Source organism: Lontra canadensis, unplaced genomic scaffold (genome assembly GCF_010015895.1).
Source record: "Lontra canadensis isolate GAN:19392208 unplaced genomic scaffold, GSC_riverotter_1.0 scaffold161, whole genome shotgun sequence".
NCBI lineage: Eukaryota > Metazoa > Chordata > Mammalia > Carnivora > Mustelidae > Lontra > Lontra canadensis.
In genome coordinates, this window is record NW_022631155.1 from 2,008,735 (window position 1) to 2,026,172 (window position 17,438).

Sequence of the window (17,438 nt, forward strand, 5' to 3'; positions counted from 1 at the left end):
AGCTGCAGACTCTTACAGAAAGCACACCCTCCCTCAGTCCAGTGGGGGTCAGATGATGGTCCTCCCCAAATATCTCTAGGACATTTTAATAAGGAATTACTTGAATGCATGTGTATCTCTGTGTGTATGTGCGTGTGTGTGTATGTCTGTGCACTAGGAGCATTAGTGCTGAGCACAGCAGCTGTGCACTAGCTGAATCCGGAAAGGCGGCCGACAATTTGGGTCAAGTGAGCCGTGCTCACTTGCATCTCGTTTAGGGTCCTACCAAATCACCAGGAAGCCTGCCATCTCCCCAGCTAACTCAAGGGGCCTATGACAGTCAGTGGTGCTGTTTTACAGGCTATTCCTGAAGATCTGTCCAGAATGAGAACTCGGCAATGGGCTCAGTCAGTCGTCTGGGCCTCTGTCCCCCGACCTTCCCGCCCTTAACCGCTCCACCAACCACTGTCACAACTTTGCATCTCTCCAGCAGAATCCAGCACGTGGGGAATGACTGAAATTGGAGGGAGGGGGACTGAGTTCACAGAGAACACCATGCCAAAGGCGGAATGCAGCCATACTGGTACTCTGAACCCGTCTGGGAGGCTCTGGGTCCATACCACAAAGGCCCCAGTGAGGCCCCCAGTTTGGCTGCTGACCACACATGGGATGGGAGGCTCTTACTCCTTCTCCCTCGCTATCTGGTCCCCGGTTCCCCAGGCCTTCCTTTCACAAGTGCCCCCATGTTGGCAGGGACTCTGGAAAGCAGGCCCCATCAGGCAGTGGTTGGCTCCTTGCCGGTGTTGATGGGATTGGGAGTGGGGTCAGTGGGGAAGTCCCTGGTCTGGGCCCTGATGGGTTGAGTGAGTTTTTAGAGGGGCTGTTGGCATATTTCAGGGATAGGACTTCTGGTGGAGCTGAGCTGGGAAGCAAGTAGCCATTGATAATCCAAGAGCTGGAAACAAGTTCTGGGTCATTTTGAGCCGGGGCAGTTTGAGCTGTGTGGAAATCACGCCCCACGTGGGGTAGTCATAGCGCTCCATCTGGATAAGGCAGACTCAAGGCCATGGTGACAGTCCTGATTTTGTGGGAGGCAATCCTCCCTGTAGCTGGAACACCAACGTGAGTAGTTTAAATGGGGCAAAGAGAAAAATGGTTGCTTATGGCTCAGTACCTTCCCCTCTGTTCCCAGGTATGCATCTCTACTTTGTGGGGACTGAAGCTTACACAGTTTGGGGGCCCCCTTTATGAAAGAGAATACAACATTAAAAGAACAAAATTAGGGGTGCCCGGCTGGCCCAGTCAGTGGAGTGTCAGACTCTTGATCTCAGGGTTGCGAGTTCGAGGCCTACGTTAGATCTAGAGATGATTAAAAAAAAAAAAAAGAACAAAATTAGGTACCAGGCCTTGGAAGTTTTGAAGGCTGAGTCTTGAAGCTTAGGTGCACGGAGACCTCACTTTTCTGCCTGTGCCCCAACAATGAGCTAAGTAAAATGGCAACAGGCTTTCGAACAAGGCAGGAATTTCCTTGCATGAGAAACCCGACAGCTGTGTAGGTGGGAGAAGAATCCAGAGCCACCTGGTTAGTCTCGTGCATTTAGAAGGTCACGTGCTTGTGAATAAGCACATTTTAGCAGCTGAGTGCCAACTTGTGACTCTAAGATCTACTAACCCTCTGCAAATGTACCAACCACAGTTAGTAGAATTTAGAACCAGGCGGTTTGAGCTCCGACACCAGAGGTGCAGAGGCTGGGAGGGGCTGCGGGGTAAGGAGCATCATGGTTTTTCCAGCCTTACGGAGACATGATTGACAAGTAAAAACTGTACACATTTAAGTGATGCAATGAGATTTTTCAAATGTATCATGTGAGGATTTCATATACGTATACTCTGGGAAATAATTTAGGTGTTCTTTTTTTTTTTTTTTTAGGTTAAATGCACAGAGCGTTTAATGAACCTTTTTTAAGCATATGATTCAGTGGTGTTTCACGCGCTCACCACGCTGAACAACCAAACTGGGGCTAGTAGGGCCAAGTAAATATTCTCTCTCTTTCCACTCTTGAAAATGCAAACATATTCTTGGTGGTCCTAAAATAGCCTTGAACATGGTTTACTCAGCAGCATTTGTCATTCGAGGGAGAGCTGCCTTTACTCATTGGCTGTACTTCTGAACAGCTGTAGGCAAGGCTAACTTCTGTAAACCAAGTCATCATAAACTGCAACAAGAATTGGCCATTGGCAGAAAATCCTTCTACAAAGCAAAAGATCTCTCATCCAAACTTAGGTGTTTTTTAAGGTGTGCGCTTGGGGACAAGAGGCTTCTTCTGGGGGGAAAGAGTCCTAATTTCATTTTGCCCACAAATACATGCTTGACGTTCTGGGTCCTCCAAAGCACGCAGCAACAGGCGTGGGTTACATAGCGAAAATAATGACAATGGAAAATATTCCTTTCTTTCACTATATATAGAAAGTGTCTGTGATCACATCATGGAATGTGTCATATAACCCAAAGCATTTCCTCTGCCTCGGTGTGTGCGTGTGTACACGTGTGCGCGTGAGTGTGTGTGCATGCAGGTACGCATGGAAAGATGGGGGTGCTTCTGCGGGTATAGAAGACCGTCATGATAATGGTGGTATTTGGTGGAGGTGGTGTTGCCGTCGGGGGGGTTGTCCTCAAGGATGGCTCCTCCTTGCTTGGCCTCTCTGTGAGAAGCTCCAGCGGCTGGGCCCCGAGGAAGAAGGCTCACCCTGAACTAGCCCAGACTGGCAGCTGTCTCCTTGCCATCATAATGATCTCGGTTCACCCAGAAACCTGAAGCTGAGCCGCTGGTGGAAGCATGGCAGATTTCTGTTTGTTAAAATGCTGCCAATAAAGTAATTTCATGTCAGATTTAACTACAGGAAAGGGCAAGGCATTTCTCAGTTCCTTAGCTGTCATGCGGCTAAAATAAATAGAACGGACAGCAGTTAGCCACAGTGCGCTTAGCTCTTTGAAGCCCTATATTCAGAAAGCAGATGTTGGGTGTTGGTGTTTGGGGGCTGGCTTCCTGGAGATATTTTATATTGGCCAAGTTAATTGTTCTAAACCCCAAAGGCTGGACTTAACGGGCAAAAAGAGGCAAGAAAATGTTCAACTTTCCTTCAGTGTCTCACAGGCAGTCCCAGCACTAGATAACTTGAGCACCAAGAGCTCGCTCTAGAAGAGGCAGCTAGAGAGAGTGGCCCCGGGCTTCTGCCCACTAACTGTGCAAAGCAAGGCTGTCTCGGGGGCCCCAAACAGAAAACCCTTAGAAGGAGCAGACCCCAGGGAGAGAAGTGGAGCCATAGCCTGAGACGGAGCCGGCATTCTCGCAGGAGAGACAGCAAGCGTGTGACATTGGAGCGAGAGTGGCCTTCTTCAGAGCACTGAAGAAAGAGTGACAGGACAAAGCGGGCCTCCAGGCAGGAGGACAAAAGCAGCGAGAAGGCCCTGGGTGGGGGGAGGGGGGCGGTGCTCCTGGCACGTTCCATGGGTGGGCAGGCAGCCAGTGGGCTCAGTGCACCATGAGCCCGGGAGGTGGCCTTGAGCTCATTGTGGGGCCCAATGGCAGGTGGGGGAGGGCTGTGGATGAGAACTTGTCTGTGGCGGGAACCACCAGCTCAACCTGTCTGTGGAAGTCTTCTCTGGATGCCGACAGGTCAGGCAGAACGGAAGTTTCGGGAAGAACCAGGACCAGTCACGGAGGCAGGGACCTCGGGGGAGGGCCAGGGGGACTGAGCCAGCTGTGGCATCGGAGAGGGAGCAGAACCCTGGGGGGGGGGGGCGGGGTGGGGGCGTGAGGATCGGGGATGTTCCCTCAAGCGGTACCGAGGAGTACCTGCTTATAAGGAGAAACTGGCTTCAGAGAAAATGAACCGAAGCCCAGTGACCTGGGTCAGGCTGGCAGTCTTCTTCCGTAAAGGCCTGAATGGTAATGTTCTCAGGCCTGGCAGGCCATGTGGTCCCCGTTGCAGTTCCGCCGTAGACAATATGTTCTTGGCCGGACGTGCCTATGTACTAATAAAACTTTACAAAAACAGGCTGCTGACTGGATTTAGCCCCTGGGCTGGAGTTTGCCAACCCTTGACCTAGAGCCTCAGCTGAGCATCGTCCCCCAGGGAAATCTGTTATTGCCAAATTGCCCTCCCTACCCTGCTGGGGGCCACGGAGGTCGACTGTTGACAAGAACGGCAGGTAACATTTTCAGAGCTGAAATCTTCCATATTTTTGATGTTGCCCAAGTTAGGTGACCATTTCTGAACTGGGCCTGAACTGGGCAATGTATGCAGCAGCCTCAAATGCCATGTTTCACCTTTGCTGATGACAGTGAAAGGAGAGGCACCCACCTCCTCCAGGGCACCCATCTGCCTTGCTCTCCCAGCCTCTGTATACTTTTAAACAGTTCGTGTCTTGTCTACCAGATTCAGGCACACCCTCTTCCCTCAGGCCTCCAGGGGTCTCTATGATAATACAGCTTCACCTTCTACCCCTTTCACTTCCAGCCCTGTGCTCTGGCCAACCTCAAGGTCACCATGTTAGGCCTGCTGCTCTCTGAAAGCAAGGACCATTTCCTCCCCATCTCTGTACCCCCAGAGCGCCTAGCCTTGTGACAGGACAGGTCTGAATTAACCATTGGAGCAAAAGGTTTCCTGCAAATTATCCTGTTCTTTCTGTTTCTGACAAGGCCAAGAGACAGCCGCTTTTCAGAAAGTGTGATTAAACTCACTAACTGGCCCAATGACCTTGGACATGCTCCTTCTCCTTTGCGTGTCCTTGGCCTCTTATATCTGGCACAGGGGCTAGCCTGAATGGTTTCTAAGGGAACTTCTGGCCAAGGGAGACAGCAGCTGCTGCTTATGGATCATTTCCTAGGTGCCCAGGCCTGAGCCTTGGATGGAATGGGAGACCTCAGGGTCCCAGGAGGGTGGGAGGTGGTGGCAGGGGCAGCCACACTTGAGCCCTCAGCAGTCAAGTCCAGTAGCCTATGTCTCGTGGCTGCTTTTCTAACTTTGGTATTTGGGGGGGTTGGAAATCTGGTGAGAAGGAGGGGGAGATGAGGAGGAGAAAGAAAAGGCAGGAAGGAAGAGGAGGAGAAGGAAAGGCGAGGGGGAGAAGGAAGGGCGCTAACAAATTATTCTATGCCGAGTGCAGAAATCAGAATCTGTAGCCCAAGCCTAGAAGCACCTGCTTCCCCCATTCCCTCATGAAGTCTGGAACTCGGCACCCCAGGGGCAGCACCTGACCCAAATGTCTGTCTGAAAGCCCAGTTCTATTGAGTTCTCCAGCCGGAGATTTCCAGCAAAAGCAAGAAGCCTCAGCCAACACAGGCCAGCTCGGACTTTGGGGATCCCCAGGCCCTCATCTTCAGGGCTTGTCCCCAGGTGGCACATACCATAGACGGGGGGTATGCCTCGGGCTGCAGCTCAGCTGGGCTCTTCCACTGCCCTGGCCTGGGGTCCGACAGAGTCTACTCTCCTCCCCAGGAAGCTCCACCTCCAGACACCTGTCACCTTGGGCCTAAAGTCAAGGAAGCCAGGGCCCAGGGGCCAGGCAGAAAGGCAGGCAGGGCAGGACTGAGCTCCCAGATGCCAGCAGAAGCCAGCTGCCAAACAAAGCTCCCTCCCGGCACCCTCCCTTTCAAACAGACTGCGGTTTTCAGGTCACTGGTTTGCTGAACTGGGCTACCCAGGCAGGACCCAGATGCGGCGCCCAGCAGTGTCCAGCGAGCTGAGCAGTGCTTGGCCCCCGCAGGAAGGATCGGTCTGCAGGCCAGGCCTCTGCCTAGTGGCTGCCCTGGCTGAACGTCTGAGCAGGAAAGGTCCCTTCCTGCGGGAGGAGGAGGAGGGGAAACGGGAGCGAGCAGCTGCGTGCTCCATGGGGAGGATCCCCGAAATAGAAAGGCGCATACGCACTGCAGGCCTTGACCCAGAATGCTCAGAGCCACAGCGCAGAGACCAAGGTGTCCTCAGGGGTCCTGTGTGTTTCTACCTGAGCTCCAAGGACACACTTCCCACTGCCTTCTGAGCCAATGCCATTCTCTGATCATTTAAAAAAAAAAGTGCAAACAGCAGTAATGCCTTGTGGGTTTTAGACTGTGTTCATATCCACATCTTGGTCATCGTCATCCCAGAAACCCTGATGTGGGCAGAGGTCGGCTTAGTGACCCTATTTTACTGGTGTGGACCTAAGCCCAAACACTCCTGCAAGATTCTTGGTAAGTGTTAGGGACAGCTGCCCACCTGATGAGTTGGTCTTCCGGACCCCCTGTGTTCTGGAAGAGGGGCCAGACACATCCCTCCCCTCTCCTGGGGCCAGACCTGCTCCTGACCACAGCCTGCATGAAGTGGGGCACACTGGCCCAGGTTCTGGCTGGCTGTCCCTACCTCCCTGTAAGGTTTTTAATCAGCTGGCTCATTGCACACAGGCTGGGCTGTAGACAGGGCCGGTCAGAAGTTTCCAGGGAGTCACCAGGATGGTATAAAAGAGGCATCCATTCTACCACTGTTTACAGGCTGTCTCTGCCACTGGGATGAAATCTCCAGGTCACCTGGGACTCTGGTCAGCTGCTCGAGCCTGAGCCCCAAAAGTCATGCCCAGCCCACAGAAGGTCCTAACACTCTGGGTTCCTAATCTGAGAATGGGAAACAGCAAAGGAAGATGACCTTCCAAGTCAGGGCACCTGGAGCTGAGATCTGAATTTCCAACCTACTGACTGTAACGCTGGGAGACTCAGGGTCTGGCATGGGGCTGGGCACACAGAACAGACCCTGGAAATGGGGGGTGGGGAGAGGCCAGAGACAGACTCTCTGACCTCAAGAGGAAATGGACATGCTCAAGGTCTCACAAAACGCTAGTCTCAGGTCTCCTTACCGAATCCTATACTCTAAGGAAAGGGAAGTGCCTCCAAGGACGATTGATAAAATTTCTGAACCCTGCTCACGCGGTACAGCAGGAGGTGAACGTCCTTCTCTTACTGGATATTTCTAAGGTCACTAGTCTAAAGAAGAGGGACAGATAGGATGGAGCCAGTATTTTTGTAGCCATCCCAATCTGTATCTTCTCCTGTTCCACACAGGGCTCCTCTCTCTCCCTTGCTCAGCCCCACTTGCATTTAGAGGTGAAGAGGAGGAGGAGGAGGAGGAGGAAGAGGAGGAGGAGGAGGGGAAGCAGCAGCAGCAGCAGTAGTAATAGTGAGCGGTTGGTTTTGATCTCGGGATTATCCTACGGGTTACGGGAGATACTGCTCCGCAAATGCTTGGCACAAAGTCTTATTTCTGGTTCATTTGACTTTTGTCCTTGGGGAGGGAAAAGGATGGACAAAGTCCCAGAGCTGTTTAGTAGCAGAAGCAAGACTAGAATCCCGGTGTCTTGAGCCCTTAGGACGGTCTTAGGATGTATATTTCCTGTAAGGGGGCTCTCAACTGTTCACAAGAAATAGTTCAGGGCTATTTAAAAGATTTCTTCTTTGAGACTGATAGGATTTTATGAACAGACCTTACTTAAAATGTGTTTTTGTTGTTGTTGTTGTTGTTAGTTTGTGTTTTGGGAAAGGACGAGAGAAGCCCCTCATGAGCGTCTCAATCAGATCTCCACGTGACAGAGGCAAGCCGCTCCCATTCTTGCAATCACTTGTCTGTGGAGCAGGTTTCCTGGTGACCCGGCAGGCCCTTCTGCATCTGATCTGTCCATCTCTGTCCCTCAGACCACAAACACCCAGGCTGCTGAGATCCTCGGGGGGTGCAGCCGAGCTCTGTGTTAGCACCGGGTATTTTCCCGAGGCTGCAGAGATTTAATGACCATGAACATCTAGCTGTGCTCAAACCAAGACGTGCCCTCAATGCTGGCTGATGGTGGCAGCAGCACCCGCCTTGGCCAGCCTCTATGCAAGCCCTGCAGGCCCACCCGGGGAAGCGGGCTCCTTCTGTATCATCCCCTTCAGAGACCACAAGCATCTTCCAAGAAGACACATGTGCTTTTTACTGCAAAGGGGACTCATCTGGGAAAGTTGCTTTTGGAGACTGAGGCCTATTTTTTTTTGAATCCCCTCAACTGGGGCAAATCCTTGGTCTTCTAGGACAACTTAGAATTTTGGAAACGGGTCACTCAGAGCCAAGGCACAGAACAAAGAGTGGCATGGAGGAAGAAGGACTGATTTTGATCAAGTCCAAGGTGTGACTCTCAAGCAATAAATGTGAATTTTTGGCATGGCCTACAAAGGGCTCTACAAGAACATCTGCAAAGAGATGCAAAGCCTAGAAACGGTACAAGCAATGGCAACTTCTCCCAAGTGAAAGCACGGATGGCCGCTCCAAGGGCCTATTCTAAGAAAACCCTTCCAGCATTGAGGTCTACACGGATCAAAACCAAAGCAGTTACTTGCCAGTCACACTCTTTTAAAGGGTGTTGGTGGGGCTCAGGAGGGGAAGGGGAAGAGGACCCTTAGACTACAGCCCACTCATTCCTCCTAGGAGTCAAACCCAGTGTGAAACAGAGGAGAAATTGGAAGTCAAGCCCAAATGCATCTGGACTCTAGATGCATCACTGAGAGGTTTTCCTTCACTGACTCAGTTGTCAACCATAAAAGAGAAGCAAGAAATCTAAAGGGTAATTCCGCTGGAGGTTAGACACTGCCTTCTAAGAGAGGCTGCCTGAAGGGCTGGCAATGTGGAGGATGGGAGGCTGGCCAAGGAATGGCTCCATGTCTGCCATCCCATCTGACCGCCATCTCCGTGAGCAGAGCCCGGCCGTCCAAGTCTGTAAATGTTTACGTATACTGAGGCTGCGGTATCCAGTTGAGCACGTAGACATTGAGGAGAAACAGAGAAGTGAGATTTCAACAATCTCCCCCCACACCTGTGCACTTACGTTTGTGGATCGCCCTTGGGATGGGAGAGGCCAGGCCCTCTAGTTATGTGAAATGGCATTACCTCAGAGCCCCGAGCTCCCAGTTCTCTGAACAGGAAGGAAGCAGACCCACGGCTCTATAAGAGCCATTTCCTCTCTGCTGTATTAATTTCACAGATTAGGTAAGACTCTCCTCTGTGGACCCAATACACCGAGATAACAGCCATTGTGTTTGCTGCGACTCCTACTAATGGAGCTAATCTTGGTAGACTGGTGATATTGAAGGCTTTTAATGTTAAATTCAACTAACCAGCAGCTCTCGTGATCCCTTCTTTTGTCCTGGCTCCTAGAACTACTGCTGGAAGCCCTAGCCCTTAGTTTCAGACACATAGATGAGGTCTCGGTTCCAAGGAAGGAAAGGTGAAATTTGTCAAGTGGGCTTTTAAAAGGACACCAGAGTCAGAGTTTGAATGGGAATCTCTTTCTGTGCTCTATTCACTGGCTTCCTGTTCTCAGTGGTACTAGGAAGTGAACGCAATATTATCTAGTGTCTGTCAGTTCCACATTCCTCGTTTCTGTTAAGAGAAAAAGAAGGCTTTACTTCCCTCATGCTCTTCTTTTCTTTCTAGTTGAAGGGGCGCAGGACAGAGCTCACTAGACTGGGAGTCGAGATGGATCCTTGGACCGTATTTCCTGCTCTTCCAGAAATTCATAAGGGGCAAGGTCAGCTCATCTCCTACATTTTTTCTAGGTCAGATTCTAGTTCCTTATATTTTGGGTTGGTTCCCTGCCAACAAGTTTGCACAGAGAATTTCAATAACACATCTCATGTTCAAGTTTAAGATAAGAAGCATTCAACACCCCCCTCCCCCCAATAGCCCATTGTCTGACCGATTCCTGGAGCTTTCTGGGCTCCTGACGATTTCCCACCGTGCCGAAATGGGGAACCATGCTCTTGATTACAAGCCGACTTTTCCATTCATCCATTGTTTGACCTGCAATTTTATTCTTGACTCTCCAAGGCGCTTCCCAAACGACCTAGACACAGGGCTTAGGGAGACAAAAATACACTGTCTTTCAGATATGAAGATGAGACCATTGACCGCGAGAATCACAGACTTTCACTCTGAGGACAGGTTTGGGTGGAGTCAGCCACATTCCCTTTCATGTCTCTCTCCCCACCCCACCCCCCTCATTGAACCCCTTCCCACCCCCAGGGATGGGGGCACTTCTGTGAAGCAGTTGGCTGGGATGAGATGGCAGTCCCTGGCTATGAGGCAGAGCGGAATTCACTGGAGAGTGGAAGGATGGGTGGAGAAGCAGCCTGACGTAACTAAAATAACACTAGGCTTAAAGGCAGGGAATGAGGATCTTAGGTCTGGCTTTTTTGTGCATGCGGTATGCAGTGAGATCTGGGGGAAAGACTCTTCTGTTCTCTGACACAATTTTCTTATGTGAAAATCATGGTGGTTGGATCAGGTGATGGCTTAAGGCCCCTTCCACTCTCCTAGAGTAAGACTTATGGTGCACTGAAGGAGCAGCTCCCAACTCTGGCCCCATTAGCACCCAGCCAAGTTAGCTGACTAACAGTTTATAACCTGACAGTCAGTGGAAGGAAGCAGTGGGTGTTGGAAGGGGCTCATGAAACTCTGGTGTACTGGTTTACACAAAACTAACCAAGCAGATGGTGACATGTCTACTCCAGTGCATACCTGCCATGACAGATAAGCAGACCTGTGCTGAACCAAGTAAAGCTTTTTTTTTTTCATTTTATTTTGTTTCTTTTTTTTTTTTTTTTTTTTTTTTTTATAGAGACATGAAATAAGAGCTCTGTTAAGGCATTCATATATGAGGGAAGATCTCCTTCTTGGAAATCCTCTTAGCAGTATAGAATCGGGCACAAAATTGTCCACATCCAGACTTCTGCCTTTGGGAAAATGGGAATGTACTCTTCCCATTTTCCCACTGAGTACAACTAAAACCTCTGGACATTATATATAAAACCAACATAAGAAGACCTGGAAAGTGGAGAGACAAAGGGACCTTGGGACCTGAGGAACAATGTGGTGGTGAGTTCTCTGGGTTTTTGCCTCATAGATCTCAGACACAGACCTGAAGGAGCTGGCAACCCCAAAATGACAATAGACACTGACAAAAATTCCCCAACAAAAGCTTACTCTCTCTAGCTAAAGGACCAAAAAAGGGACAGCCCACAGAGGCAGAACATGTTTATACAAGAACTGCTCTAATTCAGCTAAACACCCCAGGAAAAAGTGTGGTCCCATCAAGTCCCAACATCAGAGGCCAAGTGGGGACCTAGACTCTACCCCAACCCGGCAGTTATGATTTATTTCTCCCTGTCCCCAAAAAGGTAGTATTGGAGGAGGCCTAATAGAGAGTCAGGACCTTTGCTCCTGCATAGTGGTAATGAGTCCACATCCCATCATTGTCAGTGTCAGTGGAGATCACATGGGGAACAGTGATGAGGCACTACTACCGATCCCAGCCAGGATGGTATCAGTAAAAGCCTAGGAGGGAGCTAGAATTCTCACTACTACCCAGCAGTAATGAGGCACCCCAATCTCCTTGGTGTCAATGAAGGCTAAGAGGGGAACCTGGTAGAAATGAGATGGTGACCCTGTTCCTTGCCAAAGCATTGTCAGAGAAAGTCAGCTAAACAGAAGATCTAAATAAGTGCTGAAATAAGAGAGTTCTCTTATTTTATCTCAACCTAGAATCTTATACCTGGTGAAAATATGCTTCAGGTATGGAAGGGAAATCAAGATATTTTGAGATAAAGAAAAACTCAAAGGATTTGTTAGTAACAGACCACTCCTAAGAGGATGGATAAAGGACTTTCTCTAACCAGGAAGGAAGTGATCAAAGAGGGAATTTTGGACACCACCAAAGAAGAATGAAAAATGGAAAGAAAAAAATATGGGTAAATATAATAGACTTTCTTTCTTTCAAGTTTTCTAAATTATATCTGATAGCTGAAGCACCAATTATAACATTGCATGCTGTGGTTTTAAATGTTATGTGGAAGAAATATTTAACATAATTACATTATAAATGGGAGGGTAAAGAGCAGATGGAAAGAGAAGTAAGGTTTCCATACTTCACTCACACTGGTAAAATATTGACATCAGTAGACTATTACAGGTTATGTATATATGACATAATACCTAGAGTAACCACTAATAATGGCATACAAAAAGATGCATGCGAAAATATTGTACATGAATCATCAAATGGAATTTCAAAAACTGTTCAAGTAACCTATAGGAAGTCTGGACAAAGAAAATAAACAAAAAACAAAACAAACAAGATAAAAATAAATTGGTAGACTTAAGCATTAACTACCAGTAAGTTCATTAAAACGCAAATGATCCAGGGACTCTGGGTGGCTCAGTTGGTTAAGCATCTGACTTCAGCTCAGGTCATGATCTCAGGGTCCTGGGAACCAGCCCTGCATTGGAATCCCTGCTCAGCAGGGAGTCTGCTTGTCCCTCTCCCTCTGTCCCTGCCCTTACTTGTGCTCACTCTCTCTCTCTCTCTCTCGCTCTCTCTCTCAAATAAATAAAATGTTTTTAAAAATGAAAATGATTTAAATCTACCAATTAAAAGACAAACGTTGGCAGAGTGAAAAAACAACATGATCCAACTATATGCTGTCTGTGAGATGCTCATCTCAAATATAATGATATGAACAGGTTGAAAGTAAAAGGTGAAAAAGATATATCATGTAAATGGTAATAAAAAATAGTTATGGGTAGCCCTGGTATTTGCAGATAAAATGAACTCCAGAACAAAGAAAATCACCAGAGACAGAAAGGGGCATTACATAATGATAAAAGGGTCAATCCACCAAGAAGACATAGTTTTCCTAATTGTGCACACACCAAACAACAGAACTGCATGACATATGAAGCAAAAATCAAAAGAACTGAAAGGAGAAATAGAAAAATTCACATTTATAGTGGAGACTTCAACTTCCTCTCTCAACAACTCATAGAACTAGATAGAAAATCAACACAAAGAACTCAACAACATCATCATCTAACAGGATCTAATTGACATTTAGAGAACACTCCATCAAAAAAAAAAAACAGTAAAATTTGCATTCTTTTCAAGCACTCAAGGAATATATATCAAGATAAACTTATTCTGGACAATAAAACAATCCATAAACATTTAAAGAATTGAGATTTCTCTGACTATAATGGGATCAAATTAGGAAACAACAATAGAAAAACAATAGGAAAATCTCTAAACACTTGGAAACTAAGCAACGCATTAAAAAAGTTTATGCATCAAAGAGGAGGTCTCAAGACAAATTTTAAAAATACTAGGGATGCCTGGGTGGCTCAGTTGATTAATCATCTGATTCTCAATCTCAGCTCAGGTCTTGATCTCAGGGTCATTTGCTCAAGCCCCATGTTGGGCATGGAGCCTACTTAAAAACAATTGAACTTAATGAAAACAAAAATACAATATATCAAAATTTGTAGGACACAGGTAAAGCTAGAGGGAAATTTACTGTACTAAATGCTTACAATAGAAATTCGGGAGAAGTCTAAAAACAATGAATTACCAACTAAGGGACCAAGAAAAAGAAGGACAAAATAAATCTAAATCTAAAACAAACAAGAAGAAGGGAATATCAAGAATAGATGCTGCTATTGAAATTATATTGAAGGGGGCGCCTGGGTGGCTCAGCGGGTTAAGCCTCTGCCTTCGGCTCGGGTCATGATCTCAGGGTCCTGGGATCGAGCCCCACATCGGGCTCTCTGCTCGGCAGGGAGCCTGCTTCCTCCCCCCTCTCTCTGCCTGCCTCTCTGCCTACTTGTGTTTTCTCTCTGTCAAATAAATAAATAAAATCTTAAAAAAAAAAAGAAATTATGTTGAAAACAGAAAAAAAATGAAGCCCAATGGGGCAAAGGTGGTTTTTAGGGAAAAAAAAAATAAAATTGACAAGCATCTAGAAAGACTAACAAAGGGAAAAGAGGGAAGAGACAAATGACCAGTATTGAAATGAAAAAGGGAATATTACTACTGATTCTGTAGACATGTAAAGAGTAATAAGAAAATACTATAAACATCTCTACTCATGCAAATTTGGAAATTAGATGAAATGAGCCAATTATTCTAAAAGAACAAACTACCAAAATTAGCCCAATATAATTATTAAAGGAATTAAATTCATAATTTAAAAAAAAACCTCCAGAAATTGAAAACTCCAGGCTCAGACAGTTTCACTAGAATTATACCAATAGTTTAAAGAAGAATTAGCACCAATTCTACATAATCTCTTCAGAAAACAGAAAAGGGGACACTTCCCAAATCGTTGTGTTACCCTAACAGCAAAGATGAAGAATGTGCAAAGAAGTCTACAGACTAATATTTCTCAGGCACATAAACACAAAAATCCATAACAAAGTTTTAGCAGTTTATGAAATTATACATTCTGATCAAGTCAGGTTTACTCTAGGGATGCAGGGCTGGTTTGATATTCAAAGGTGAACATGCATTATCTACCATATTAATAAGCAAAATAATAAAAATCATGTGATCACTTCAAAAATATTGAAAAAGAACAAAGTTGGAGGAGTCACACTTTGCAGTTTTAAAACGTACTACAAAATGACAGTAATCAAAATGGTGCACTACTGGCATAAAGACAAACATATATGCCAATGGAATACACTTGAGAATCCAGAAATAAAGCCATAAATCTATGGTCAATTGATTTTCAAAAAGGGTGTCAAGACTATTCAGTAGAAGAAACACTAGTCTCTTTAACAAATGGATAGTCACATGCAAAAAAAAAATGAAGTTGGACCCCCCTACATCACACTGTATTTAAAAATCAATTTAAAATGGACCAACCTAAACACAGTAGCTAAAACTATAAAACATGTGGAAGAAAACATAAGGGAAAATCTTTATAACACTGGATTTGGCAATGGATTCTTAGATACGACACCAAAAGCGTGAGCAACAACAACAAAATAGATGAACTGGACTTCATCAAAATTAAGAGTGTCAAAAGGACATTATCAAGAAAGTAAGAAGACAGCCCACAGAGTAAGAGAAAACTATTGCAAATCATATGTTTGATAAAGATCCAGCATGACTTAGAATATATAAAGAACTCTTACAACTCAACCATGAAAAGACAAGCAATACAATCTAAAAGATGGACTAAAGACTTGAATAGACCTTTCTCCAAAGAAGATACACTTTTGGCCAACAAGCCCATGTAAAGATGCTTAATAGTAGTAGGCCTTAAGGAAATACAAATCAAAACTTGATATACCACTTCCCACCCATCAGGATAGCATAATTAAAGAAAGGAAAATAATGAGTGTTGAATGTGGAGAAATCGGAACCCATGTACATTCCTGATGGGAATTTAAATGTTACAGGTGCTGTAGGAAACAGTTTGGCAATTGTTCAAAAAGTAAAACGTACAATTACCATCTGACCCTGCAATTCTACTCCTAGGTATATATCCAAAAGAACCAAAAATAGACACTTATACACTTTTACACAATCCTCTTAAGTTCATCATCCATGATAACTAAAAGGTGGAAATAACCCAAATGTCCATCAGTGTGTAAATGGATAAACAAATTTGGTACAACCATACCATGGACTGTTACTGACAAAGGCTAGGACGTGGATGAACTTGACAACACGCTACTAAGTGAAAAGAAGCCTGCTGTGAAAAGTCCCATATTGTATGAAATTATGTGAAATGTCCAGAATAGGTAAATCCATAGAGACAAAAATCAGATTGGTGTTTGGTAGGGGCTGGGGGAAGGGAAGAATGAAGAATGACTGCTTAATGAGTAGAGGGTTTAATTTCAGGGTGATGTAAATATTTAGGAACTAGATAGAGGTAATGTTTTAGTACATTGTGAATGCATTAAATGACACTAAATTGTTAATGCGAGTTTCATCTTTAAGAAAATAACGACCACACTAAATATTGACCACGATGAGAGAAACTGGATCACTCATACTTTGCTGGTGGGAGTGAAAAAGTCACTCGGCAAAAACAGTCTCTGCAAAACTCTTTGGCAGTTTCTTTAAAAACTAAACACACGACCATTGGATGACCCAGCCACTGAACTCCTGGATATTTATCCCAGAGGAATGAAGACTTGCGTTCATACAAAATTTTGCAAATGAGTGTTTAGAATAGCTTTATTCGTAATAGCCAAACAAGGGAAACAACCCAGAAGTCCTTTGATGGATGTATGGTTAAACCAGCAATATAAAGATATGACTGCTAATCTAGACAGTGACCTGGATCAATATGCAGAAAATTACACTGTGTGAAAAAAGCCAAGCCCCCAAATTTACATATTGCATAATTTCCTTTATATAACAATCTTAAAATGACAAAACCATAGAAGTGGACTGATTAGTGGTTGCCAATGGTTAAGGAAGGAGTGAGTGTGGGAGGGAAGTGGATGTATCCACAAACGGGCAACATGAGGGATTCATGTGGTGATGGGAATGTTCTGTACCTTAGCTGTACCAATGTCAGCATCCTGCTTATGATATCGTATCATAGTTTTGCAAGATGTTATCATTAGGGGAAGTTGGCTGAAGGGTACATGGGACCTATTTGGATTATTTCTTACAACTGCATGTTCATTTATAATGATCTCGAAGCAAAAAACTTCTATTAAAATATGATCATATCATTTGATACATAAAAAGCACTTCACAAAATTCAACATCCATTCATGATAAAAACTTTCAGAAAACCAGGAGTAGAGGGGAACTTCCTCAACTCAATAAAGGACGTCTGTAATAAATCTATAGCTAACAACACACTTAATGATTAAAGAATAAATGCCTTCCCTATAAGACTATTAACAAGGTAAGAATTTCTGTTCTCATCACTGCTTTTATCAAATCAATATGCTGGACACCTTAAACTTATACAATGTTGTATGTCAAATGTATCTCAATTTAAAAAACCCAAAACAAAAACATAGTACTGGGAAGTTCTAGCTGGTCCATTAAGCTAAGAAAATGAAATGAAAGATATACGTGTTAGAAAAGGAGAAGTAAAACTATTTCTATTTGCAGTTGGCAAATTGCCTATGTGGAAAACCTTAAGAAATTTACAAAGAAACTCACAGAACCAAGAAGAGAGTTGAGGAAGGTCTTGGGATACAAGATCAATGAATAAAAGGATTGTGTGGTATTGGCAAAGGGACAGACCCACAGATAAATTAAATAGAACAGAGAACCAAAAAAAGACCCACACAAATACACCTGATTTTTGGCAAAAGTGCAAAAGCAAACTGATGCAGGCCTAATAGCATTTTTAACACAGGGTTCTGGAGCAAGTGAACATCCACAGACAAAAAAATGAACATCAATCTCAACCTTATCCCTTACACAAAAATTAACTCAAAATGGACCATGGAGTTAAATGTAACAGTCAAACTATATGTGTTTCAGGAAAAAAGTAGGAGAAAATCTGTAGGAGGTAAAGCTAGGCAAAACGTTCTTTCTCAGATTTGATACCAAAAGCATGACCCATGAAAAGAAATATAGACAATCAGACCTT

At 45.2% G+C, this 17,438-nt stretch overlaps 1 protein-coding gene across 4 annotated transcripts in view; it reads right to left on the reverse strand.

The window, feature by feature from the left end:
* Positions 1 to 17,438, reverse strand: part of MAMLD1 (mastermind like domain containing 1) — a 108,977-nt gene that overhangs the window by 42,744 nt on the left and 48,795 nt on the right. For all 4 annotated transcript variants that reach the window (XM_032845249.1, XM_032845250.1, XM_032845248.1 and 1 more), the window contains exon 2: positions 9,734 to 9,892. In XM_032845249.1, the coding sequence (XP_032701140.1) occupies positions 9,734 to 9,829 (96 nt within the window). In that variant the 5' untranslated portion in view covers positions 9,830 to 9,892. The remainder of the gene's footprint in view (positions 1 to 9,733; positions 9,893 to 17,438) is intronic.